Below are 26,297 nucleotides of genomic sequence, written 5' to 3' on the forward strand. Positions count from 1 at the left end.
CGTGATAAGGGCCCAAACACTTCTGGGAATTATACAACACTTATAAGTACACGTCTGCTGGTGGCATTAACAGCCCGACCTCCCACACATGAAGTTAAGTTGTATGCGAAAAAAGTGTGTCCTTCCCTTACTTCTTGGTACAGACTGCACCGGAACTATTGTGATTGAGCACCATAACCCGATGGGACATCTTTTACCCACCTGGAATGTACAACGCCTGCTGGTGGGAATTATATATGTTTGATATTGTTCATTGCTCTTTGGTAAATGTGCTGCTCGCTATGGATGGTCATATACTTGTGTAATGTATAATGTATTAGTGCAATGTGGAGTCTCATTGTTGTATATTTTTTCCTTTTTTCAAAAATCAATAAAATAAATATTCAATAAAAAAAAAGTCTGAAGGTAAGCCGAGGCTGGGACCTATCCACTTTGTGCATCCGAACCACACTCCATCATTGTCGACCTTAACTTTTGACTCTGTATGCAGCGTCCAGATATCTGTGGTTGGCGCTTTGATGTTTAGGGCATTGATTTGAACTGAAAACTTAAAAAATTAACAACTCTGGCTCTACCGATTAGACTTAATTTGTTTTGGAATCATTTTATTAATAACAATAGTCTCTATTTTTCTAAATTGGTTTGGATTATTTCACATGTTTTCACTTTATTATTGTTTGGATGCTGCATATGTGTGCTGCATAAATACAACAGTGCCTCAAAGTAAGACCTGCTTTTGTGTCAAGATACCAGAACGTTAAGCACAGGTTAATTTAAAGACTTTTATGGATCACCCTGATAAGGACTGTGGTTGGTGCCTGAGTAGGGTTTTCAACCCTCATCCCCCCCACCATCAATAACCCAATTTCATTGAGAGGTATTTTAAACAATAATTTCATATAACAGATGCACATATAATGAAGTATAATGTAGCAGGATATATTTCTAATAGGTGGTGATAGAGTTTTTGATCTGAGACACTTGGAATCCAAGTATATTCTCAGGTAGAACTCTTGGGAACCATATGTGCTAAACAAGAATGACAAGATGCTGATCTTTATATTAACTCCACAGGTCGGCTCGTTTCTGCTGACTTTTCCGTTGCTCTCAGGCAGTGAGGAACCTAATGGCCAAGGCCAGTGTATTATATCCAACATACTCTTCCAAGGGGAAAGAAACGGGTCACACTCACTGCCTGTTCAATTTTGAACCAGCCCGTGAGTGCTACCGGTTTCTCTACCCTTGCAAGAGTACGAGAATTATATAATAGATATATATATTTTATATATATATATATATATATATATATATATATATATATATATATATATATATATATATATCTCTCTTCACACGCCGGTTCCCAGTTTCCCGGCCATTGAGCGCTCGGTGTGGGTGCGGTCCTTACGGCAGAACCTCGCCGTTAATTATTTAACACTCCTTCGCCGCATGGACAAAAGTAATGGGCGCACTCCCTCTGAGTTCCACAAATTGATTTATTTAGATCTCTTCAGCAATGAAAACAACACGATCGTGTTGTTTTCATTGCTGAAGAGATCTAAATAAATCAATTTGTGGAACTCAGAGGGAGTGCGCCCATTACTTTTGTCCATGCGGCGAAGGAGTGTTAAATATATATATATATATATATATATATATATATATATATATATATATATATATATATATATATATATATATATTCACTGAAAAAACCATAGGTTTCACACCAGTTATAGTTAGGTGGAAATTTTACTCGCCTAAAACCATTGAAATTCCCACGTTATAGTTAGTTGGACTCACTATAACTTGCGTGTGCAATGCACTGCTGATGACGTCACATATTACATCACTCTCAAATGACATCACTGATGACAACATCCTTGTGACAAAGTGGCAGACCTCCTATCAGCATAAAATAACCTTTGACACACACATTCAAAAATAGAAACTAACATTTTCTTAAAAAAGGAGAAAACAATATCAATTACAACAACTTATTAGGAATTCCAGCATCTACATACACATCCACTCATTCACCAACAGTTCTATATAGTCACTCATGCATGTACTTACTCATCATATGTACTCATACACCTATACATCCTGTTACACACTAATACTCATCCATATAGTTACTCACACACAAATTCACACATGCAAATAAACTATCAAAAAAACCATTTACTTCATTATACTGCTATATACGCACCACTACACATACTTCTACGGAAACATATTTACTCTCTTAAACAATCAATTATAAAAACACATACTCACTAACCCACCCATACACACAATCATCCACCCATACAGTCTTGTACACATGCTGTCTTCAAAATACATACAAATAGTGAGTCACTCGTTCATGCATCTGTGCTCTAAGTAATATCCCCCACCGAACCATACAGACACTGATACTGATACTCAAAAAAACAACTAATAACCCATATACACACTCATGTAGCTACTCACCAACCCATGCAGCCACTTATACACAAAGTGAGACACAGATACAGATATTTAAATATTTAAACATTACTCGCTAATATATGTATTCACTAAGATACATTTAATAAGTCAGTTAACCAATCAATTTTACACAAAAAAACATCCATTTAGACATTTATTTACCCATTTATTCTTCCATCAACCTTTAGATATAAATATATAAAAAATATTTATTTTTCAGAAAGATACACATTCACTGGATGATGTCATCAGTGATGTCATTTGAGATGCCATCAGTGATGTCATGAGTGATGTCACTGACCATGTCATGAGTGATGTAATATGTGACGTCATCAGCAGTGCATTGCACGCGCAAGTTATAGTGAGTCCAACTAACTATAACGTGGGAATTTCAATGGTTTTATGCGAGTAAAATTTCCACCTAACTATAACTGGTGTGAAGCCTATGGTTTTTTCAGTGAATTTAATAGGTTTTTAAAATGCTAATTCCTAACTATAACTGGTGTGAAACCTATGGTTTTTTCAGTGAATACATACATATATATATATATATATATATATATATATATATATATATATATATATATATATATATATATATATATATATATATATATAATTTCTATGGCAAAATGAAACCCCTCATTTTGTTCCTTTTCAAATTAAATGTATTAAGTGTTACCACTTTATTCCAATCAAGATGACTTCAGTTGTGCCATACTTTTGTCATAAGTAAGACTGTTAGCGTTCTAGTTGTTCTTTAGAACACTCTGGGACATTCTGTCATTGGGCTATAGTTGCGCTACATCTGGCTGATATTTGGGCTACATTTGGGCTCTTTTGTCTCTGGTGGCCATCTTGGGAGACTGCATATCAGAATTTTTTTAATGAAATATAAGAGGATTTGAGAAGTCACTCAAAATGTGCCCTAATTTTTCTTTCTTCAGCACTAATCATAATTTCTATGGCAAAATGAACCCCCTCATTTTGTTCCTTTGCAAATTAAATGTTTTAAGTGTTAACACTTTATTCCAATCAAGATGACTTCAGGTGTGCCATACTTTTGTCATAAGTAAGACTGTTAGCGCTCTAGTTGTTCTTTAGAACACACTGGGACATTCTGTCATTGGGCTATAGTTGGGCCACATCTGGCTGATATTTGGGCTACATTTGTTTTTTTTTGTCTCTGGTGGCCATCTTTGGGTACATTGGGCTCTAACATATATATAGCCCAATGTAGCCCAATATATATTTTTGCAAAGTTAATTTTTGTAAAAACCACTGGAGCACATATCTTGAGACATAGCAAAGGCACATCGGGCTACCAGTCCCTACAATTTTGCCAAGTTTGGTGCAAATCCATTCAGCCGTTCGGGCTAAAAGTGAGTTTGACCACCCTATGGAAACTTTCAGGGAAGGACCGAGCTCCGCGAGGCAAATTTGAGGACATTTTCAGGCAGATTCGTCAACCGACGCCAAAGTTATTTACAATAGAATTTTGAGATTTTGCATTGAAAAAAATCCTAACTATAACTACCTACTGGCGACCGCCAGTAGGATATATATATATATATATATATATATAGATATATATATATATATATATATATATATATATATATGAGAAAGACTCGTCCAAAACCTCCAACACTGCCAGATATCGCGCAGTCCTGAAAAGACGAAGAGAGGAACCCAGAAATGGTGCCAAACAAAGTGCGTGTTTATTTAAGCTCAATTTTGCTCAGTATGCTCGCCATAATATATATATCATCATATACGTCATGTGATCAAGCCTCGTTGGTGGAGGCGAAACGCGTCATGGTGGATTGCAGGCTGATACTTTGGCACAAATAAAGCACTGAAAACTGCACTTACTTGGTGGTTCCGCTCCTTTCGTTATTCTGCGTGAAGCGGTTGTGAATGGCGACTTTCTGGAGCTAATAGTACCTGGGAGCTTCCTGGTTACGAGCGGAACCCCTCTCCGATGTTTGGGTGATAGCACGGCAGGAAGCTGTGATTCCGTGAACTGGAATCGTAACCTGACTCCGGTAGGAGGAAGCCGTGGATGCCCCTGCGAGTGAGCAAACGCCTGCCTGGAATTGAAGGAGCCGAGATCACTGAAGAAGGATCGAGGTGTGCGGCAGCCCATTTCGGGTAAGACAGCGAACGAAAAACGCAGTGGAGAGTGTGCCTGGTGGGAGCGTGAAGTATTTTTAAACCACGCAGCCCGCCGGTGTTTTCAGTGAGCCCTATCCAATTAGCCATAACTAGCAATGTCCGCCGCCGTGTTGAGACACAGGGAGCAGGCTGCGGAATCGGTCTTTGAAACCCCGGGTGGGGGAGACTCTACTGCTATCACGCAACAACCCAACAAGGGAAATACGAGCCCGATGATTAGGGATTTATTTCGCAAACTGGAAACGCTCACCAAGAAGGAACAGGCAAAATGGTGGGAAAATAAATCCCTCTCACTGTATCTTGAAGTGGGACGGGTCCCGAGGGGTCTCCGTATTAAGCTGGCACCAAGTGACGATAGCCCAGACCCACTAATGCTCGAGGAGTGGGCTACGGCGAATTTGGAGTCTTCAGCAAAGTTAATGAGGATTCTAGTTAAATATGCGGAGAGTGATAGGATAAAATTGCAAACTGAAATTGAAATGTTGGAAGTGGAACTGGCAAAAGTCGATATCGATGACAATATTAAAAAAATGAGGGAGGACATGGAAATTCGACTGGCCAAGGAGGAAGATATTATCAAGAAGCGTAAGGCCTTTAAATTTGAGCGAGACAGATTGGATTATTTGAATGGGCATATTTTCACCTTTGCACGCAGATATGATGGAATCAATGCACGAATTGGTAAAATGGGGCAAAAACCACGAGAAATGGTGTCTACATCGGCCTCCTCTACCGATTTGAGCTCAGCAGCAGAGAGTGAAACAGAGGGTGGTCCCTCAAAAGGACAAGGATCGGGGTTTACAAAACTTACCCCTGCACAGGAGGGGAGCTGTCTGTGTGAAAACCGAAGGGACACTCTGAGATCAAGCTCGCACCCAAAAGCCTCACAAGGAAACAAAGGGCAAACCACAAACGGCTCGAACGCCGGAAATGCCACAAAAGTAGGTGGAGAGAGAAAAAGCAATTGGGGCAGATGGAACAAAAAACGGGGACAGACGTCAGTGCCCCCTCAATAATTAACCTGACAGATGTTACGCTAACCTCAAAGGAAATTGCCATCCTGTCCCTTGGACTCTCATACTGCCCACCAAGGGATTTTAATTATGCAAACACGCGGATGGATGCCTTTAGGTATGTCAGGAAATTAAAACTCAACAAATTCCACCGCCTACAACCTTATAAAAAACCCAAAACAACAACAGTACGAAGTCCCTCATTACTGACTGCGGGGGAGGGACCTGATTTCCAAGAAATATGGACGCTACAATGTGAGTGTAGATACAGTTTTGGGTGCTGACAATAATATAACATGTGGTACCGGGATCAGTACTACACCATTCAAACCTAAGTCCACCTTCTTGCCAATATCAACCCATGACAACCTAGATGTTTATCATGAACTCATCATAGAAGACTTGAAAAAATTATACACTGCTTCCAACAAAAAGGAAAGGGCCATCGACAGACAAAATCAATGTTACAACAACTTGTTCAGAAAACTCAAAGCCGATAACAAAATAATAGTAAAACCAGCCGACAAAGGGGGAAATATCGTCCTTTGGAGGCGGGAAGAATATATCAAAGAGGCCGAGCGACAATTGGGGGATACGTAATGCTACATAAGGAGCAACCTTTCCACAATTAAGTCGACATGGAATGACCAAAATTCAAAGTTGTTGGCATGGCGGAGCAGTGGTTTGATCTCCTTTGATGAATTCAAGTATTTGAAAAAAGATCCTCCGGTCATCCCCACCTTCTACCTTCTGCCTAAGGTGCATAAGGATGCCTCAATGCCACCTGGGAGGACAATTATTTCGGCTAAAGACAGTTCCACTGAAAATATTTCTCATTATATTGACTATTTTTTACAGGAGTGGGTGAAGAAACTGGATTCCTATGTAAGGGACACCACTGACTTTATTTGTAAATTGGCCTCAATAGACTGGAATGATGATTTTCTTCTTATGACTCTGGATGCAACCTCACTTTATACGTCGATTAAACACTGTGATGGTGTGAAGGCAGTGGAGCATTACCTTGACAAACGCCCCATAGAATATATGCAGCACAACAAAATGATTGTTGGTATGCTAAGGCTGTGCCTAGAACAAAACTTTTTTACATTCAACAATCAAATATATCAGCAAATGAGAGGGGTGGCTATGGGGGCCTGCTTCTCCCCCAGCTTCGCATGTTTGCACATGGGGCTGTGGGAGGAGCGGGTCCTCATGGGCCAACATAGAGACACTATGTGTAACAAAGTGATGCTGTACCTCAGATATATATAGATGATCTGTTTATGATTTGGAGGGGGTCATCTGAGGAAGCCACTGAATTTGTGAGAGAATTAAATGTCAACAATTTGAACCTACACTTCACCTCACAGATCCATAAAGAAACTGTTAATTTCTTAGACGTGGAGGTTTACATTAAAGATAACATATCGCAAACAAAACTACATAGAAAATCAACTGCAGGGAACACGTTGCTTCAGGCAACAAGCCAACATCCACAACATCTCATCCGCAGTATCCCCTATGGGGAGATGCTGAGACTGCGGAGAATATGTAGTTCTGACACTGAATGTGATCTGGCCCAGCAAGCAAGTAAAGTCAGATTCTTGAACAGGGGGTATAGTAGTGCGGTATTAGAGAGGGCAATTAAACGCACTAAGAAAATCTCAAGAGAACAAGCCCTAGTACCCAGAGTTAGACCTAATACAATGGGGAGTAACAATGAGCAAATACAAGCTAGAGCAATTGTTACTTACAGTAATCAACATTCAGCAATCAGGAAAATCTTCAACAAAAACTGGAACCTGTTCAAAGGGGATCCGGGTATAGGGGGTCTGGTATCTAACAAACCGAACCTCACGTTTCGTAGATCCCCCACCATGGCCAATGCATTAGTCAGCAGTAGTCTAGAAACCTCCAAATCTTGGATGGATCACATCACAGGCTTTAAGAAGTGCCAAACTTGTAAGGCTTGTCGCCATGGGATAAATAAGACACATATTTCTAGTCCTTTCCTGGAGAAGCCACTTGTCATCAACAAAAGACTCACATGTAAGACCGAATATGTGGTCTATGTTTTGCAATGTCCCAGTGGGCTCCAATATGTGGGCAGTACACGCTTGCCCGCCCACAAGCGGATTTTACAACATCTTAGGGCAATATCCGGAAAGGATCAGACCTACCCAGTGGCCAGGCACTTCGAATCTGTGCACAATAGTGACCCCAGTAGTCTTCAATATTTTCTCGTCGATTCCACTCTACCCCTCAAGAGAGGTGGGAATAGGGACGCAAAGTTGCGCTTGTTGGAGACGAGATATATTTTAGAACTTAATAGTAAAAATCCTGGAGGTTTAAATGCCAGTGAGGATATGTACACCTGCCTCTAATATTCTTTTACCAGCTCCTGTAGTATATGAGTCAAAAGATAGAAATGAAAGTATGAGTTCCTCTGAAGGGATTTGTTTTGAGACCAGAATCTGTAACCTGCTATAATCTGTAGAGTGATTTTAATGTTAGCATTTGTACTTTCACTTAACAATTTTTAAATATCTGCAGTACCCCAAAGATGGCATTACATAGGGGTTTCAATGAATTGGGATTTCAGTCTGTGTTAGATATGACCCTTTTTTCTCACCCACATGGGTTAAATGTTCACAACAATGATAATTTTGATTGGTTCTTAATAAGACCATGAATGCTATCATAAGGTTCCGTTATCTTATGTTATTGAAATTGTTTTGTACATAGTATAGATAGCCCACATGTAAATGAAATGTACATATATGAAATTTTTTAATAGGTTTTGGTTTTTAACTAAAGTGTAAATATATGAATTTAGTCATATGCATTATATAATTAGAAATAACCCAGAAATCCATTGATTACTATTTATTAGTTGAACCTTATGGGCACTATGCCCTATACTGTCGTTTGAAATACGAAGTATTTTTTCACTGTTCATGCGTGTAATAATTCAGCTAAACCCATTTGAATGTTTGAACTATAAATGCCCTTGTTTGTGTTTATGACACGTAATGTGATCAAGCCTCGTTGGTGGAGGCGAAACGCGTCATGGTGGATTGCAGGCTGATACTTTGGCACGAATAAAGCACTGAAAACTGCACTTACTTGGTGGTTCCGCTTCTTTCGTTATTCTGCGTGAAGCGGTTGTGATATATAGATATATATATATATATATATATACATACAGCCCAACCCGACGTTGTCCGGGTATGAATTGCTCAGTCAGTAGTATATTGTTTTGTAGGATTTCGTTTTGATAGCATTTCTTGTCTGTGACAGGCCTGTGAAACGCTTCGATTCACAGTGCATTGCTGATGCACTTAAAAATGCACGTTCAGTAGTGTGTGAACTCGAGTTTCCCTACTTTATTTTTCCTTGCAATATTATATAGCGCAAACTCGACAACATGGCATGAGCACAATTTACATTACAGAAGAACACATTCATTTGTGGTAGGCACGGGGAGACAAAGCGATTTGCCTGGAATCACAGGATGTTGAACTGATGCCGAGATTCAAACGTAGATCCCCAGCTCTAAAGTTCGCAATTCTAGAACTTGTGGTGGGAGGTGTGTCTAAAAGTGTATGTCGGTGCTGGCCATCAATTAGAGAGACCTGTGCATTTTTAAAATGGGTGGTGAAAAAATATGAGTATGTTGCTGGAGATGTGGGCCACTGTGCCACCAATGTACTTACCAGGGGAGGGTAAACACCCATTATTCCGCAACTTTCTTTCCGCATACCATCACTCCGCATACTTTCATTACCAAAGTACCATGACTCCGCAATGCCATTATAACGCATGGCATTACATTTTATATGCTTTTACCACGCATACATTTACAACGAAAATCGTTGTAAATGCATGAATGGTAAAAGCATGTTTTTTTTTAATGTTTGGATAAGGTAAGTATGGATATAGGGGTATATGTTTTGGGGTACTGAGGAATATAGTTTTTGGGGTGTTTGTGTATTTTAAGGGTTCCGATATAGTTTTGGGTTATGGGGTACAGGGGTAGTTTTAGGGTTTAGGGGGTTTAGGGATAGGTATGGGTTTTGGGGTACAGGGGTATTTTTAGGGTTCAGGGCTAGGTTTGGGTTTTGGGGTTTTGGTGTATAGGTGTATAGGAGTATTTTTAGGGTTCAGGGGTAGGTTTGGGTTTTGGGGTACAGGGGTATTTTAAGGGTTCAGGGCTGGTTTTGGGGTACAGGGGTATTTTTAGGGTTCAGGGCTAGGTTTGGGTTTTGGGGTACAGGGGTATTTTAGTGTTAAGGGGTAGGTTTGGGTTTTGGGGTACATGGTTATTTTTAGGGTTCAGGGGTAGGTCTGGGTTTTGGGGTACAGTAGTATTTTGAGGGTTCAGGGCTAGGTTTGGGGTTTAGGATACAGGGGTAGGTTTGGGTTACAGTGGTATTTTTAGGGTTCAGGGCTAGGTTTGGGTTTTGGGGTACAGGGGTATTTTTAGGGTTCAGGGGTTTGTTTAGGTTTTGAGGTACAGGGGTATTTATAGGGTTCAGGGCTAGGTTTGGGTGGGGTATTTTTAGGGTTTAGGGATAGGTTTGGGTTTTGGGGTACAGGGTATATTTATAGGGTTAAGATGAGTTAGTGTTTAAGGGTGTTGGGGTATTTTAAGGAGTAAGGGTGGGTTATGATTATGGGGTGCAGGGGTATTTAAAGGGAGCAGGGTGGGATTAGCACACTATATGAGACATGGCATGAAGGGCGGAAGGTACCACACGCCCCCAGCATTTGTCACGCCCACAGCACACGCCCACAGCACATCGCAGACACGCCCACAAGGGACTACTTTGCTGGCATGGTTCTTTTACCTTTTAAATGTGTATGGTGGGCCTACCACACGGCCCCAGCATTTGTCACGCCCACAGCACATCGCAGACACGCCCACAAGGGACTACTTTGCTGGCACGGTTCTTTTACCTTTTAAATGTATATGGTGGGCGTCTGCATAGCCTATGTCCTACTGCTGCAACTGCCCTTTCCAACACTGTATTGGGTGTTGTGATTGGTGCTGTGGTTCCCGAGATTACCCGCCTCAAAGGTTTGGGCTCTCTCTTTATTATATTAGTATAGATATACATACTGTCATTCAATGTACATTGACTAACTCTACCCTCTGAAATGTCAATTTCAAAATTGTGTTTTTCATAGGAACCAATTTTAATAATATTTTCTGTTCTACAACACGTGATTCAGATAACTTCATGTTTCGAATATGACTGATGCATTGTGGTATATAATTTACACAACACCAAGATGGGGACTCTGGTAGCCAAGACGATAAGCAGGCTTTTATTGCCATTAACATTAAAGGAAGACTAGATTTCTTTATTTACAATATTATTTTTCACACAGTTGGAAGGATTTATTAGTACATGCTTGCACAGAGGGTTGGCCTGTAAGGGGTGATCTTGTGTGCCAATCAATATTTTGACAGCAGTACTGTCATGGTGAAAGTGATTCTGGTTTGGCAGGACGTTATGAACTTTGCTGCAGCTGATTCAGAGGAAACCTGTTGCGATGGAAATCAGAGTGAAGGTCCTCTGGAGCCTGTAACGTTGGGTACCTTTAATATCAAGGTTCTCTACAAAAGTACTCTTAATGACAGTCATAACAAGCATGGTAGCAACTATTAGGGGTTTCGCTCATCATTCAGATATAGAAGACAGGTCTGGTCATCGTCTGTATCACCATGGTTATCTGTTTCTACAAACCCATTAACACCACAGTCTTATTCTTTCATCAGGAACTGACATTTTACCCAGGGATATATTGGGATTGTGGCAAAAACAAAAGGTTTCTTATCCTGAGTGCCATTCTTAGTCTCAGAAATGTTAGAAGTGGAGAGGGGTGATACACTGCTTGGAGAGGCATCTGAACAAAGCAATGTTGATGGTTACCATTTCACAGATGTAAGTCAAATAAACCTCTTTTTTTTTTGTAACAGAGGTGTCATCAACAGTTTCTTGGATAACTGAGACCTGGTCGACGATGAAGTTGTTGTAAAGAGAATGGATGTCATTGAGGGAGGGTTTGACTGAATGAATGTAATCAACAGTGAGGACACTTACAAATTCATGGGCACTGTTGACGCGGTCATCAATTTTGTCATTGGAAGGGTAACCATTAATGAAAAAGCTGCTGACAGCAGAAAAATCATCAATGAAGATACAAGCACATATGGCAGAGAGGTAGTCGATAGCAGAGTAATGGACGATGTAGAAAGCTGAAACTTTACACAGCACCTCAAAAATGTTTGACTGACCTGTCCAGCTTCTTGTCAGGAATTAAGTCCTTAAATGAGTGTTTCCCAGACAGAGAGTTGATTTCCAGTTGAAGTCTCTGCTTCAGGCATCCTACCTTGAGACAGCTGATGCTTTTGAGGCTTTTTAAATGAAGTAGAATGATGGGACTCACCTGAGAAGAAGGTGGATATTCAGCACTGGCTTTCCATTGAAGCCATTTCTAAAGATGTTTGAGATCATTCAAGGTTTTGCCGAGAATTTTTTGGCAATCACGCACTCTTTGATCCTCTAAAGAGGATAGAGAATGTGCTCATTGTGGGGATCTTCAACATAAAGCTTCTTCTTTCCACAGGAGTTGCAGGCATAATAATTCTTCCATGCTAAAGTAGGGAATCTCAATTAAATCAAAATCTAAAGACAGCAGCCCCCAAAGTGGAAGGGCCAGTAAAGATGAAGAGCCAGTAAAACTCAGAAAACAAATATGCAGGAGACAAAGCAGGGCTCTGATGGGACTGCCTCTCACAATAAGTGGAAAATATTTGGAGGTATTGTTATCTCTTGGGACCAGGAGTGGTATTCAGGCTGCTGAAAGTGGATTGTTTGAAGTTTGGGTCTTTCACTCTGAGGTTTTGAGTTACTTAAGTGACACAGTTTATTAAGAAATGCTAGTGCTTGAAGGATACTGTGGGACCGCCCCTGCCCGTCCCACGTGACAGAGGTCATGTGCGGGGGGCGGCCGGGGGTCGTTCAAACCCTGCCCACTGATTAAAATGTCCGCACCACAGCGGTATTTGCGCCACGGTCAACGGGTTAAACTCCTCAAAAAAAAAAAACTATCACCTAAATGAAAACAAACAAGGACATTTTATATAGGATATTGAAACATTTCTTAATTAATGTCTTAAACTGTTTTATTTTTCTAAATGATGTAGTATTACATCTGGAGTCCAACAAACTGATGAGAATCTGTTAGAAATGGGGGTCTTTAGTCAGCAATGATTTGCACCTTTGTCCAAGTAGGGGCCCTTGCTAGTCAGGGTAAGGGAGTTACACTCATAAAATAACCCCTGCTCTTTCCCTTGGTAGCTTGGAACGAGCAGTCAGGCTTATCTGAGAGTCAGTGTGTAAAGCATTTGCACATAACCGACAGTAATACAGTGAAAACACTTCAAAAGGACACCACACCAGTTTAGAAAAATATCCAATATTATAATAAATCCAAAACAAGACTAAAATGATAAGAAATCAACATGTAGTGCTTACAAATATATAGTTGGCAAGATATCCTTAAAATTGCAGAAATATGTCAAAAACACAGTTCTTCCGAGTCTGTAGCTCCGTCCGGGGCTACTGCGATGCTGAAAACAGCTCCAACCGACTACGTCAGTAGGGGCCAGCTAAAGCGTTAGACAGACTCATGAATAGAACCTTTTGCATTGTAGCTGGCACGTTGGTGCGAGCAAGACGGGACAACCGTCGTGGTTATGTTGCAAAATCGAAGTGGTGCAGGGTGCGGTGCCCTCACGATGGGGTGCAGGCAGCGGCTTGGTGACGATCATCCAGACGGATTTGGTGAGACCAAGGCTTACGGTGCGAGGCGGTGCTGGATGCGGTTCTGGCTGGTTGCGGTACAAGCAACAAAGACGGTCAGCGTGAGAAGGCATCGGTCGGCCCAGACTGCTATGAGGGATGAAATACTATACAACAATGATCTGCTCTACCTGTCTATTTTAAAGAACACAATAAAGTTGTTTATTGCAGATACCAATCTTGCTAGGCCATGCGCTCGGGCAGTGCATCATGAAACTTACGAGTGGTGCACCCAGCCACGATGGGGTCACGGGTGTCGAAGTCAGCAGGCAGCAATGGTGACGGTGAGACCAGGGTGGCAGAGTGAAGCGAGGCGGTGTGTAGTGCGGTGCCGACTGGTCACGGTGCAAGCAGTGGCTCGTTGGCCGTCGTCGGTGAGACTAGGGTTGCGGTGCGAGATGCGGCGGTGCCTTCTGGACATGGAGCCAGCAACAGAGTCTGTTCCTTTTCCCTTCTCTGTGGCAACTGAAACAGCGGTTCCAGAAGCGGTACCCAGAGGTTGGTGGAGAATTTCCAGTCCCTGAGACTTCAGAACATGAGGCAAAGTCTACTTCAAGCCCTCGGAGATACTCAGCACAAGTAAAGAAAGTGTATTCATGTCTTTTCACTGCCCATGGCAGAAGCAGCAACTGTAGGCCAACCCAACCAAGCAACAACACAGCAAAGGGGCAGTACTCCCCCTGGCAGCTCTTCCAGCTCTTCTTCTTGACAGGTTTCTTGATTTCATCAAGTGGCTAAAGTTCTGTGGTCAGGGCCCCAATACTTATACTCAAAATTCCTTTGTTCTCTCACGCAGACAGTGTTTGTGCTTAGTCCAAACCAGTTCTCTCCTCTCTGGCCCAGCTTACTGGCAGGAGGTGGAGATAGCATTGTTCAAGGCAGACCAGGCCCATTCAGGTGCAAGGAAATCTCCTCCCACAACTATAAATGCAGCCTAGGTCTATTCAGCCAAGCCTTGACTCATCCAGGAAAGGCAGGACACACATCGACCCCCCAGGGGTTGTCTGAAGAGAATGCACATCCCCAACCCTTGTCCCTCCAAAGCCAGACAGTCAATCCACAAACCCAGCAGATGCACACAGGATGGCAAAGCAAGAAAATACCTACTTCCTAAAAGTGGTGTTTTCAATCACAGAACATAAAAAAGATGCCTTTTACATTCTGAGTCCAGGTATACTAAACTTAATTTCCCTATCTTGTCTAAATGGGAAGCTATGCTTATAAGATGTTATAAGTAAAACGCCCATTCGACCCTATGGGACAGAGAGCCTTTCCATAGTGAAAACCGAAATGCACTGTAACTCACTACCAGGACATGCCACACACATCAGTACATGTTCTACCTTTAACATACACAGCACCCTGCCCACAGGGATACCTTGGGCCTACCTTAGGGGTGACATATGTAAGAAAGGGGAAGATTAGGGCATGGCAAGTGGGTGCACATGCCAGGTCGACATAGCAGCTACAAACTGCTCGCAGACCCTGCAGTGGCAGGACTGAGATACCTTTTCAGGGCTACTCATGTGGGTGGCACAATCAGTGACACAGGCCCACTAATAGCCTTTGATTTACAGACTCTGGCACACTCAGTGCTCTTTACTAGGGGCTTACCAGTAAATCAAATATGCCAATCATGGAAACACCAATCCATAATAACAATTTACAACAGGAGCCCTTGCAATTTAACACTGAACAGCAGTGAGAAAGTGAGCAGAGACAGTAAACCAGCACAAAAATAGAGTAAAAACCGGGAGGTCAGAAAGCAAAAAGATAGGGAAAACACGCCAAAACATACCAGGTTTAACAGAATAAAAGGAAAAAGCACTGAAATGTTCTCCAAGGACTGTTTATATAACCCAATACTCATTATTTCCTTTGTAAAACTCAGCATTGGCAAGGATAGCTGGAACTACATTAAAAACCTATGCCACTGCTTTACCTTTAAGCCTTACACTGCCACTCAGCAGCTTCTCTTTGATATGCATGAAAATGAACATACCTTTTGTTCGCTCAGGAGGTCTGTGATGGTCTGTGACATCTCATCCAAACTTTGTGCAGCTTTTACCAAGTTATGTAGTGCGAGAACATGCTGGTGTAGAGGTTCAAAGTCACAAAGTAAGGGTACCCTTTTTGAAAGAAAAAAACATTTTTTCAAGACATGTTATTTAATATCAAACAGCAAACAACTGACATAGGTTACCTGTGCCTATGCTACCTATAAACAGTGCCTATCAGATATGTACAAGACTGCTACAGCAATTTGTAAGGCCAATTTTCGTTACTACATTGGAGATATTTATGATGAAGGCTTAAGGCGTTATTCATGATGACACAATTAGACATAACTGGTTAGAATCAAATACTCATGAATCATCTCAACGCTGAATAACAGGAGGAAAGTGGCCTATGAAACTGCATAATAGAAGATCAAGACATGCAATAGATCTACAAATACAATTTCATTAATGTTTAAATAGGAAGCGGAAAACAAAGCACCTTCCAAGCTGAATAATCTTCAGAGAAAACAAAGACTGATGAAAAGGAAGCACCTAGGGCAAGCGAGAGAAGGCCGACCTGTGGCCAAAATAGAGAAACGTGTGCCAACTGACTGGTGCACCCTAGAGATTGTTGATTACTATAACATAGGGATAAAAGAGGTTAAGGGGAAAGGAGGAAAGGTGCAGGAGAGGCTCCTTGAAGTTTCAACAAGATTTTTTGAAGAGCAATGGAGTGGGCATGGGCAGGAAGGTAATCTAGTTAAAATCTTTTGGAACTATGTTTGCAGACTACGCTTGATTTAGAGTTTGGCCGATGGGGTACTCCATCACAAATGTGACAGATATGCCATCCACCTTATTACAAGTGCCATAGGATATAATGCACTTGTAATAAGGTGGACGGGATATCCATCATATCTGAAACGGAGTAACCAATCAGCCAAACTATACATATAGCCCTGCTTGTCCAAATGGAATAGCTAAAACCTATTTTGGTCAAAGGTTGCTGATTGAGAAGCAATTACCTCATTTGAACACAGCCATGAAATAACGAAATGGTTACTTACCAGTAGGAGCAAATTTTGCAGCGGAAGAGTTTTCTGGATCCACATGCTGTGCATTATTCCTCCATCTAGTGGTTGGGTCCTGAAAAGTATTTTTTTCTTTTCTTCTGAGCATCGTTGACCATCATTTGGTGCCAGATATGTCCCTTGCGTGATGTCAGAAGGCGCCCTGGAGGTTGTTATGCCTGGTAGCCATCTTCGGATCCTTCTTTCTGTGTTTTAGTCTTATAGTCCTTTTGATGGTACTTTAGAGAATTGTTAGATATGACTGTTTGTATTCCTTGTAGGGGGGGCTGGGTGGATCACATGTGAATACAGAAAACTCTTCAAGCTGCAAAACTACTCCTACTGGTAAGTAACCATTTAATTTTGCAGTGTGAATCCTTTTCTGGATTCACATGCCATGCATCAGATTACGTAGCGGTTTCTCCTTTCTTGGAGAGACTGTGGTTAGAGAAAGACTCAAGAGAAAGTTCAAGTACCTTTTGTCCTATTTGTGCTTCCTCATTCATTTGTATGTCCACACAGTAATTTTAGATGAAAGTGTGTGGGGATGCCCATGTTGCTACTACACCTATAGTGTCTATGGACACATTGGCCATAAATGCAAGAGTTGCTCCTTTCTTTCTAGTTGAATGAGCTCTTTGTTGTACAGTTAGTCTTTGCCCAGCGGTGGTATAGCATAGTTGGATGGTTTGGACTATCCATCGTGAAGTTGCTACCTTTGTGACAGGCGTCCCCGTTTTAGTATGCGAGTAGGCAACAAACAGCTGTTTACTTTTGTGAGTTTGCTCTGTTCTCTGTAGATAGTACAGTAGAGCCCTCATTTAAATCCACGGTATTGAAACTTCTTTCCCTTCTTGTTTGCGGGTTTTTGAAGAAGACAGGAAGAAGAATACTTTGATCCAAGTGATACTTGGATACAATGTTTGGCAAGAATGGTGGGTTAATTTTCAGGATAACCTTGTCTTTATGGATTTACATGTATGGTTAACGCTTGTAGCTCACTTATTCTTCGTAAGGACGTAATGACAATTAGAAATGCTGTTTTTAAAGTGATGTGTTTGAGGTCTGCCTTATACATGGGCTCAAATGGTTCTGTCATAAGTTGCATGAGGACTGTATTTCAACTCTATATGAGGGTTGGAGCTGTTCTTGGGGGAGCATTCTTTTGGTCCCCTCTAGGAACATTTTTATTACAGGTCTTCTGAAAAAGCTCTTGCATGACTTTCCCTTGGTGTAGGCTACGATGGCTGCGAGGTGTACCTTTATGCTTGAGTAGTTGACGTGACTGTCTAGGAGGTGAATTAGGTATATGATCACTGTTTCTTGTGTGTTGATTGAGTCCATTCAGTTGTTTGCTGTGCAGCAAGTGGTGTACCGCTTCCATTTTGCGGCATAGCATTGTCCTGTAGTTTGTTTTCTTGCTTCTTTAGAATTTCCATTGTTCGCTGAAGCGGGTTTAGTTGACCAAACTCTACGTATTCAGGTGCCAGGCCGCTAGGCGTATTGCTGCTGGCTCCTGGTGGAAGATTTGGCCCTGTTGCTTTGTTAGTAGGTCTTTGTCTGCTCTGAGTTGGATTATTCATCCTTTGGATAGTTCTAGCAGACTTGAGTACCATATTTGTCTGGCCCATTGTGGGGCAATGAGAATCAGGTTTGCCCCAGGTTGTTTTGTTTTTTCCAGAACCCTTTGGATCAGTGGTATTTATGGAAAAGCGTATGCAAATGTCCCTGAACAATCTAGTGACAGGGCATTCCCTCTTGACAGGTGGTAAAGAAACCTTGAGGCAGAGAACTGTCATTTCTTGTTCTTTATTGTAGCAGACAGGTCTATCTCTGGGGTACCCCAGCGTTTCAAGATGTATTGTCTTGTGTTTCACACTAGTGTGAGCAGCTGTTCTGCCTGCTCAGAAGATCTGCTGTTGTGTTGTATATTCCCGGTAGTTGTACAGTTTGCAGATTGCTGCAAGACACTTCCGGGTATTAGCGCACGTTATAATCTAATTTACATTTATTTTTAATTTCATTGATCCTTTGAGAAATTGCAGATTGCCAGATCTGTTGTGCTAGTTTGCTTAGAGGGAATGATTTCGTATGCCCCTGTTTTTAGAGGTAAAATATTGTGGTGGTGGTGGCCTGTTTGAATCACGACAGTCCTCTTGTGAAGTGTTTCTGGAACGCTTTCAATGCTAGGAATACTGTTTTCATTTCCAGGTAATTTTTGTGTTTTATGGAGTCAAAGACGTTCCACTAGGCTCGTATCTTCAGTTGTAGGAAATGTGCTCCTTATTTGTTGAGGGATGTATTGGTTGTGATTGTCACAGAAGGAGTTGGATTTTTGAAAGGTCTGCCTTGTTTTATGTAGTTGGATGTATGCCACTGTATTTCTGCTTGCAGTCTGTGCGTAACAACCACTAGATCCTCCCAACTACCTGCGGCCTCTGACCAGTTGTAGGAAAGCCATTCCTGGAAGGGGCACATATGTAGGAGTGCATGAGGAATAAGTGGGATGCATGACGCCATCATGTCCAGGTGGCTAGACACTTGGAGAACTTAAAACGAAAGAGAGGGGTCCTACTCTGCCAAAGGGACAGGACACCAACTTGACACAATGTCTGAAAAAATTAATCCCTTTGGGAAACAATAATCGCAGGCCCAATTCTTACTTTTCACTCAAACCTCAGGAGCCTTTCACACTAGCCAATCAATCAAACATATAAATGTGTATTCAATAAAAATTGATTAAAAAGAGCAATCCGCTCTAGCATTCAAAAACAATACCACAACAATTTATTCAAGGTTATTGTACAGTAACCTATTCCAAACAAGCATTGGAAATGCAATAGGGCTCGCAATTAGGAAAGTGTGAGCTATTGGTCTTATAAATGACATTTTTTTTATTTATGTGTTATTTTTTAAAATAGCTAAATTAATAGCTTTGTCATTTACAATGTCAATAGTTATAACTTTCGCAAATGTGACACCTATAGCATTTGTAATGCAACATGTTTTGTATTTACGTGACTTAGATTTATTGATATTACAAATAACAATGGCTTTTAATTTTTTTAAATAATTAATACTTAAATAATTTATTTAATTTGTAATGGCAATAGCTGAGCAGTTTTGTCACTGTTCTTTGAACTAGGGTTGAGAAGCTCAATCGGAAAACACGAAAGCCTGCCTTTCAGTGGAAAAAGGATCAATTTGGACATGCTAAATATGTAACCATATAGTTTAAACTTCGGTTCCTTTGGAAAGAGCAAACGTGGTGCAAGAACAGCGAAAGTCTACAAAAAGCAGTTTTCAAAGTTAATTGCTAGGCCTAACGTGTCATTTCCTATTTAGCAGTATTCTACGCACCAAATGAGATAACTGAAGATATTCAACAAAACCACCCACAGCAGAGCGCAGTTGGTTAGAGTACAAAAGGGCACCACAGTTGTAGTAGGATGCGGGGGGAGGGGCAGCACGGGTCGGGTCGGTCTGATGACAATCAGAGGATGCTGGCACATCATCCCTCTACAGTGCAGCTGCCAAAGAAGAGTTGAAAGGAGGTCACTCCAGCAGGATGCTGAGGAGCGCGTCGGGCGGAGTTACAGATTAAACAGACCTCGAGGGAACCTCGGGAACCCAACAGAAATGGCATTTATAATTTCAAGCACTTTAGGGAGCAAGTGTACTAAAATATAGCCCAAACGCAAAGAACAGGAAAAAAAGAGACGATTCCAGCCAGCAGGTAAAAAACGTTTTTTTTTCCACAAATCATTCGCATCGACATTTTCATGAAACTTAATAAAAAATAATTTCAACACAAGAATACAACTAAATGCTTCATTAGATATGGTTTAGTGGCAAATGTAACTATTAAGGAACCTGGGGACCTAGGTTTCAGTCATGGCTCCAGCACTTCACTGTAAATTGTGTGTGTCAGGAAAAATCATTTTAGTCTACCTATGGCTAAATCTCGAAATAAATATAAAATGTAATGCAACTATAAATATGTCAAATGCATGTAAAGGTAAAACGCAAATGCGTAAACAAAGCCCAAAGGATATACTGGCGGCCGTGAAACTGAAAGTACGGCCGGCCGTGAATAATTAGGGGATGACAACTGCGCTGGGAGGAGAAATGCAGAGCGCACGCTGACAAGCTTGTGGGAGGGAGGCTGGGCTGCCTTTGATGTGGTAATGCGAGGCAGGCAGGCAGGCGGCTGGTGGCATTGTGCACGCGCTTTTTAGGGCTTGCGCTTGCGCAATGATCTAAAAAGCACATGCACTGCGTGGAATCGCCAGTGAAATTGTGATTGGTTAAACGCTGTTTAAGCCCCTATAGAGCTTCGCCAGCTATGCGCATGCGCACAGCAGGCGAGCCCTAAAAAGATTTTTTTTGGATTAAAAACAAAGTGCACATTAATTATGAAAATCAGCGTTAGGATATCATCCTCAAATTTTGATTTAGGATGGAATTTTGTTAAACAGTACATTCTGATTCCATAATCACAAAATAGAAAATTCTTTCTTAAAAACGACCAAGAAACGACGCGTTTCGGTGGTAACAGCAGGTCCAATCCCCTTCTTTAGGCTTTACAATGACAATAATAAAATCCCAGCACTTTGAATCTACATAAGGAAAGACATATTTATATAGATGTATATATAATCACACATAAACATAATTTGAATTTTTATAGTAAAAATCATTTAGAAAACATACTTAGTCAATAAATAAATAAACATGTACATTTAGATTGTTGGCTTGGTGAAGACACGTGGTGCTGATTTTATTCCGAAAGGGAGCACTTTGAACTGGTTCCTTTGTAGGAACCGGAGATATTTCTGGTGATTCTTATTCATATGTATGTGTAAATAGGCGTCCTTGAGATCTTATTGATGCCATGTAATCTCCCCTTTGAATTTGCAGTATTATTTCTTGGAGTGTAGCCATTTTGAAATGTGGCGTCAAAATGAATTTGTTTATGAACCAGGAATGGCATTAAGGAGAGGTCTTGTTTGGGAACTAGGAAATATAGTGAGTTGTTTCCTTTGAAAAGGTCTTGCCTCGGTAACATTTCTATTGCTTGTTTTTGAAGAAGCTCCTTGATTTCTGAATTTAACTGTATGATTTCTGATTTGAGGAACTTCATTATCCAATGGGGGGTTTGCTGGTGGCCTTTGTCAGTTCTATGCAATACCTGTATTTTACCAAATGTAATATCCAATTGTCTGTGGTGATTCTTCGCCACTGCTGTAGGTATTGTGATATCCTGCCTTCCACTGGTCTTTTTCTGTGCAGGAGTCAATTTAAGCCATTTCCTCTTCCTCTAGGGGTTGGTCTCTGCCTCTGCCTATTCCTCGAAAGGACTGTTTTGGCTGTTGATGCCAGTTTTGGTACCTTGCTTGTTGGTTTGTTTGTTGACCATTCCCTTGGCCCTGTTGTTGATGAGACGTTTGTTGTCCTTGAACAAAGGCTCCTCTTCCTGTGGGTTTTCTTCCGTTAAACTGTCCTCTTTTAAAGGTACCTCTTTGTTGCAGGACTCCAATGGCTCTTGCCGTTTCGCCTGTCTTGTTTAATTTGCTGGAGAGATTCATCTACGTCCTTTCCAAATAGTGCCTCCCCTGTAAACGGTCTGTTAATGATGGCTATTTGCACCTCTTGTTTAAATTCTGGTATTCTGAGCCAGGCATTCCTTCTTAGTGTGGTGCCTGTGCACATCTGTCTGCTGGCAGGGTCTGCTGAGTTGAGTGCTGATTTAAGGCATGTGTTTGCTAGGTTTTTGCCTTCTTGGATGATAGCTTTTCCCTATGTCTTGTCCACTTCCAGCAGCGTGTTAATGAGCGTCTCGATGTAATCCCATTGTTGGTGACCGTACCTGTACAGCAGGGCATTTAAGTTTGCGATGAGCTTTATCGTCGCTGCCTCTTTTTCCATTTTTCTGCTTACCATTTCCATCTGTTTGCTTTCCTTCTCTGGAGGTGGTCCACTGTTAGAGAGGGCATTTGCTCTTTTCCTGGCCGTAGTGACAATGATGGAGTCAGGCACTGTATATCCCTGGATATACTTAGGGTCCTCGGAAGAGGGTTTGTACTTCTTTTCGACCCTTGGTGTTACCCCTTAGTGTGAGGAAGGCTCTTTAAAGGCTTCTTTGCCTTGATCCAGGATGTTTGTAGCATTGGTAGATATTGTATGCCCTTGTTGGCTGGGGCTAGTGTTTTTAAGAGGAAGCATGTGTCCCCTTTTTCTTCTTCGACTGTGACCCCAAAAGTGTCAACTGCTCTCTTCACTAGACCTTTGTAGAAGGCTATGTCATCTGGTGGAGAAGCCTTTGAGGGATAACAGCATATCTCCTCCTATGGGCTTTCTGTGTTGAGGTCATTCCATTGATCTTTGAAAGTTTCAGAGGCTTCTTCCTCTTCAGGTGCATCAATGTACTCCTCGAGGTCGTCATTGCGTGGTTCGGGGGTTGGAGGTGACTCGAGGATCTCCTTCCCTTTCCCTTTGTCGTCTTCCGCCCTTTTGGTGTTGACATTGTCTTCAGTTGGCGAATGGAATCTTTGGAATACGGAATTCTTTGAGTGAAGCGTTGAACACCTTTTTTTTCCAGGAGGAGCGTCGCCATTTCAGCTTCAAGCAGTTTCCTTTACTTTTCGACCTCAAGGACTCTCTCAGTGTTGGAGACAGGAGATTTTCTTTTTTGGGTCGCATCTGCCTCTGGCTTTGAGGATGGTGTAGTTCCCTTAAGCAGTTTGTATTCGACCCTTGTTTTCGGGGCCTTAGGCGAGGTTTACTCGTTGGCTTCCCTTGGTAGGGTTCCGTGGGGTTCTTTGGATTTTCTTTGGCGTCTGGGCTCCCTTAGGCTGTGCTTTATTATCGTGGCCCTTCGTCCCAATAGATGCGTATGGTGTCTTACCTTATCCGTCTTCTTCTCTGTGTCCTTCGCAATCTTTTTGTGGGGTCGAAGTGGCAGTCTTTGGCTTCGACTCGACAGCTTGCGAGGTGTTGAGGGTTTCAGCCTCAAAGGTGGATATCATTTCAGACTTGATGAGACTTCTAGGGCTTTAATGTTTTCTCAGCGCTCTTTGGTGTTACCGGAGCATGGTCAGGGTCAGTGCCCTTTGGATTACTCAACGCAGAGTCTATATTTGGGTGAGCCTGCCTCTACATTTTTAGCTGCTTAAGCCATTGCTCTGGGCTACACGCCTGACTGCAGCAGGAGCAGTGTTCTGGCTTCATAGCCAATTGAGTTAGGCCTCAAGACTGACATTAGTACACCACTGAAGCACAAGACGTCAACTTTGTTTTTGGCGCATGCTGTTGCTGTGATGTTTCAATGACTTCTATCACTGCCTCGACATCAGAGATTTTAGGTGAGAAGGCCTCAGGCTCTTCTTGCTGGAACTGACTGGTTGATGAACAGGCTTCCTCCTAGAGGTGTGTATCTCAAATATCTTGGATACAAAGTTATCAGTTGAATTTGTGAGATTTTCGCTCAGCATTTTGTAATGCACTCTGCATCTGTCTCATTGATGTTTTAGAGTCTCTTTACAATGGAACAAGAGGCAAACCTCACAGATGGACTCCTTGCTCTCAGGGGAAAGGCACAAGCTGCACACTTTGTGTCAGTCAGACCACATGTATTTCACATGACATAGAGGACAGACGTGACAAGGGGTTCTTTCCATACTGGAGTCCTTGGTGCATTCTCAAGATCAGTCATGAAGTGTTCGACAAAACTGTCAACGTGAAGATGTCCCGATCAAGAAGGCTCAACAAAAAGCAGTGAAAGGTTTGAAGTCTTTCAATACAGGTGATTGTCTTTTTAGGTCTCGGCCTGGGGAAAGCAGCGCATGCGCTTTTCTCGCCATGCAGAGGGTTTCTTGGAATTAATACGGATTCTGAAGCCATGTCCCAGCTCCGCCTTCAGTTTTCATTTGTGCGCATCGTTTGACGTCACGAATTATGCAAAAGGCAGTGCAATGATTGCACTAGAGGCATTTCAATCCCTTCTTGTTGCCACCCGGTCACCTTTTGGTACCGCTCATCGGGATTGGATTTTTTACAGGCGGCGTTAGACTATGGCCTTTAATTACTGGGGAAGCACTATTTGTTTCCCTTTCCCTCTGTCTCTCTCCCCGAGCAGACCCTTCCCTCTGTCTCTCTCAGAGACACAGCTGCTGGTTTTGTTTTTGGTTTTCCCTTTGTGGCTTGGAATATGGTGGGAGAAGCCGAAACCGATGTCGGACTATCTGAAACAGCTGATGAACGACAAGAAGCTCATGAGCAGCCTGCCTAACTTCTGCGGGATCCTCAAACACCTGGAGAGGCTGCTAAGCGATGGTACAGCCCGGGGAGCGGGTCCCTGGTGTGAGTGTGTCCGTCTATGCCTTGGTGGAGGGAGCAGGAGAAGCTACCAGCACGCCAGTGCCAGGGGAGCCTCGGGCAAGAGCTGGATGCCCAGGAATATGGCTACAGAGGCAGCCGCGGACCTTCCCCCTCGTGCGCTCACAGCCTTGCTGTAACTTGCTTTATCTGATTTCTCCTTCTAAGCGAGAGTGCCTCCAGCTTCTCGCCACGCGTGCCCTTCTCTAGTGATACTAATCACCTTCACATGACTACTTGTAATTGCCTACAACTTATTTGATAGCTAATTTTGCCTCCACGTTCGAAATATTTTTTTATTTTAAGAGCTTGTTATTCTTTGTATCAACCACCTTATCCCAGACGGTACTCTACAGTGTCCAGTTTCCCTCCTTTCCCTGCTTTCACAGTCTCTAGCTACCGCTGACTTTTAATGTTCTGCCTTGTTGGTTATTTTATTTCACGACACTAGCAATTCTTACCCCGTAGCGTGGTATCTGGGAGCTGAGTATGCTTTATTTGATTTACAGACGTGGGACTTTAAAATCTTTTGAGTGAACGGAGGTCAAGGAAAGTAAAGAACAATCATTTCCTCCTCCCCAGAAGGTTTACAAACTGTTCTCCTGTGTGCATCATCGCCTCCTTTGTTCACACTTTTCCAACATCCCTCCTACATCCTGCTTATGGTTATGGGTGATAGGTTCTTGGTAATGGTGAGACGACCCCACCCCCCACCAAAAAAAAACCAAGCCAAGTGCGTTAACAGACAGTGCCTCTAAACGATGCAGCCGAAGAGAAGCCGTATTCTTTAACACGGAAATCAGGAGATAACATGTTGGCGTGTCTCATTTCCTCCCGCTGTCTAGTTGTATGGGGTTGTGGGCTTTTAGGGTGCAGTATTTTCATTCTCCATCGAAGCACGGACCCCAACACCCCTGTCTCACCCCCTGTGGACCCACTGTGTTTATAATGCTGCCTGCTGCGCAGGGAAGCCAGGCCATCGGAAAGGGCAATTTTTGTTTTCCAAACAAGGCACCCTTCCTCTTGCAGGGATCAGGGCTACTAATCTTGCTAGAGGAGGTGGAGGCATTCACGAGCACAGAAAGGCTAAAGGTAAACATACACCAAAGGTTGTCGATAAACAGGGGGTCATTGGAATGCCTGGGTGGCGGCCGGAACCCTATGCACTCATGGATGGTGCTGTACTCGGAGTGCGAAAGAGGAACCATTTTGTCAGTCACTCGCCACTGACGAGCATGTTAGGCTGTCTTTCCATGGGACAGGTGGCGATACCTGCTACCCCTCCAAGACATGGTTCTTAGCAAAAGCCTA

The 26,297-nt window shown here is 42.2% G+C and overlaps 1 protein-coding gene across 7 annotated transcripts in view; it reads right to left on the reverse strand.

The window, feature by feature from the left end:
- Positions 1-26,297, reverse strand: part of RB1CC1 (RB1 inducible coiled-coil 1) — a 544,646-nt gene that overhangs the window by 277,753 nt on the left and 240,596 nt on the right. For all 7 annotated transcript variants that reach the window (XM_086965748.1, XM_086965743.1, XM_086965750.1 and 4 more), the window contains one exon: positions 15,543-15,669. In XM_086965748.1, the coding sequence (XP_086821874.1) occupies positions 15,543-15,669 (127 nt within the window). The remainder of the gene's footprint in view (positions 1-15,542; positions 15,670-26,297) is intronic.

This window comes from Lissotriton vulgaris, chromosome 4_1, assembly GCF_964263255.1.
Source record: "Lissotriton vulgaris chromosome 4_1, aLisVul1.2, whole genome shotgun sequence".
Taxonomy (NCBI): domain Eukaryota; kingdom Metazoa; phylum Chordata; class Amphibia; order Caudata; family Salamandridae; genus Lissotriton; species Lissotriton vulgaris.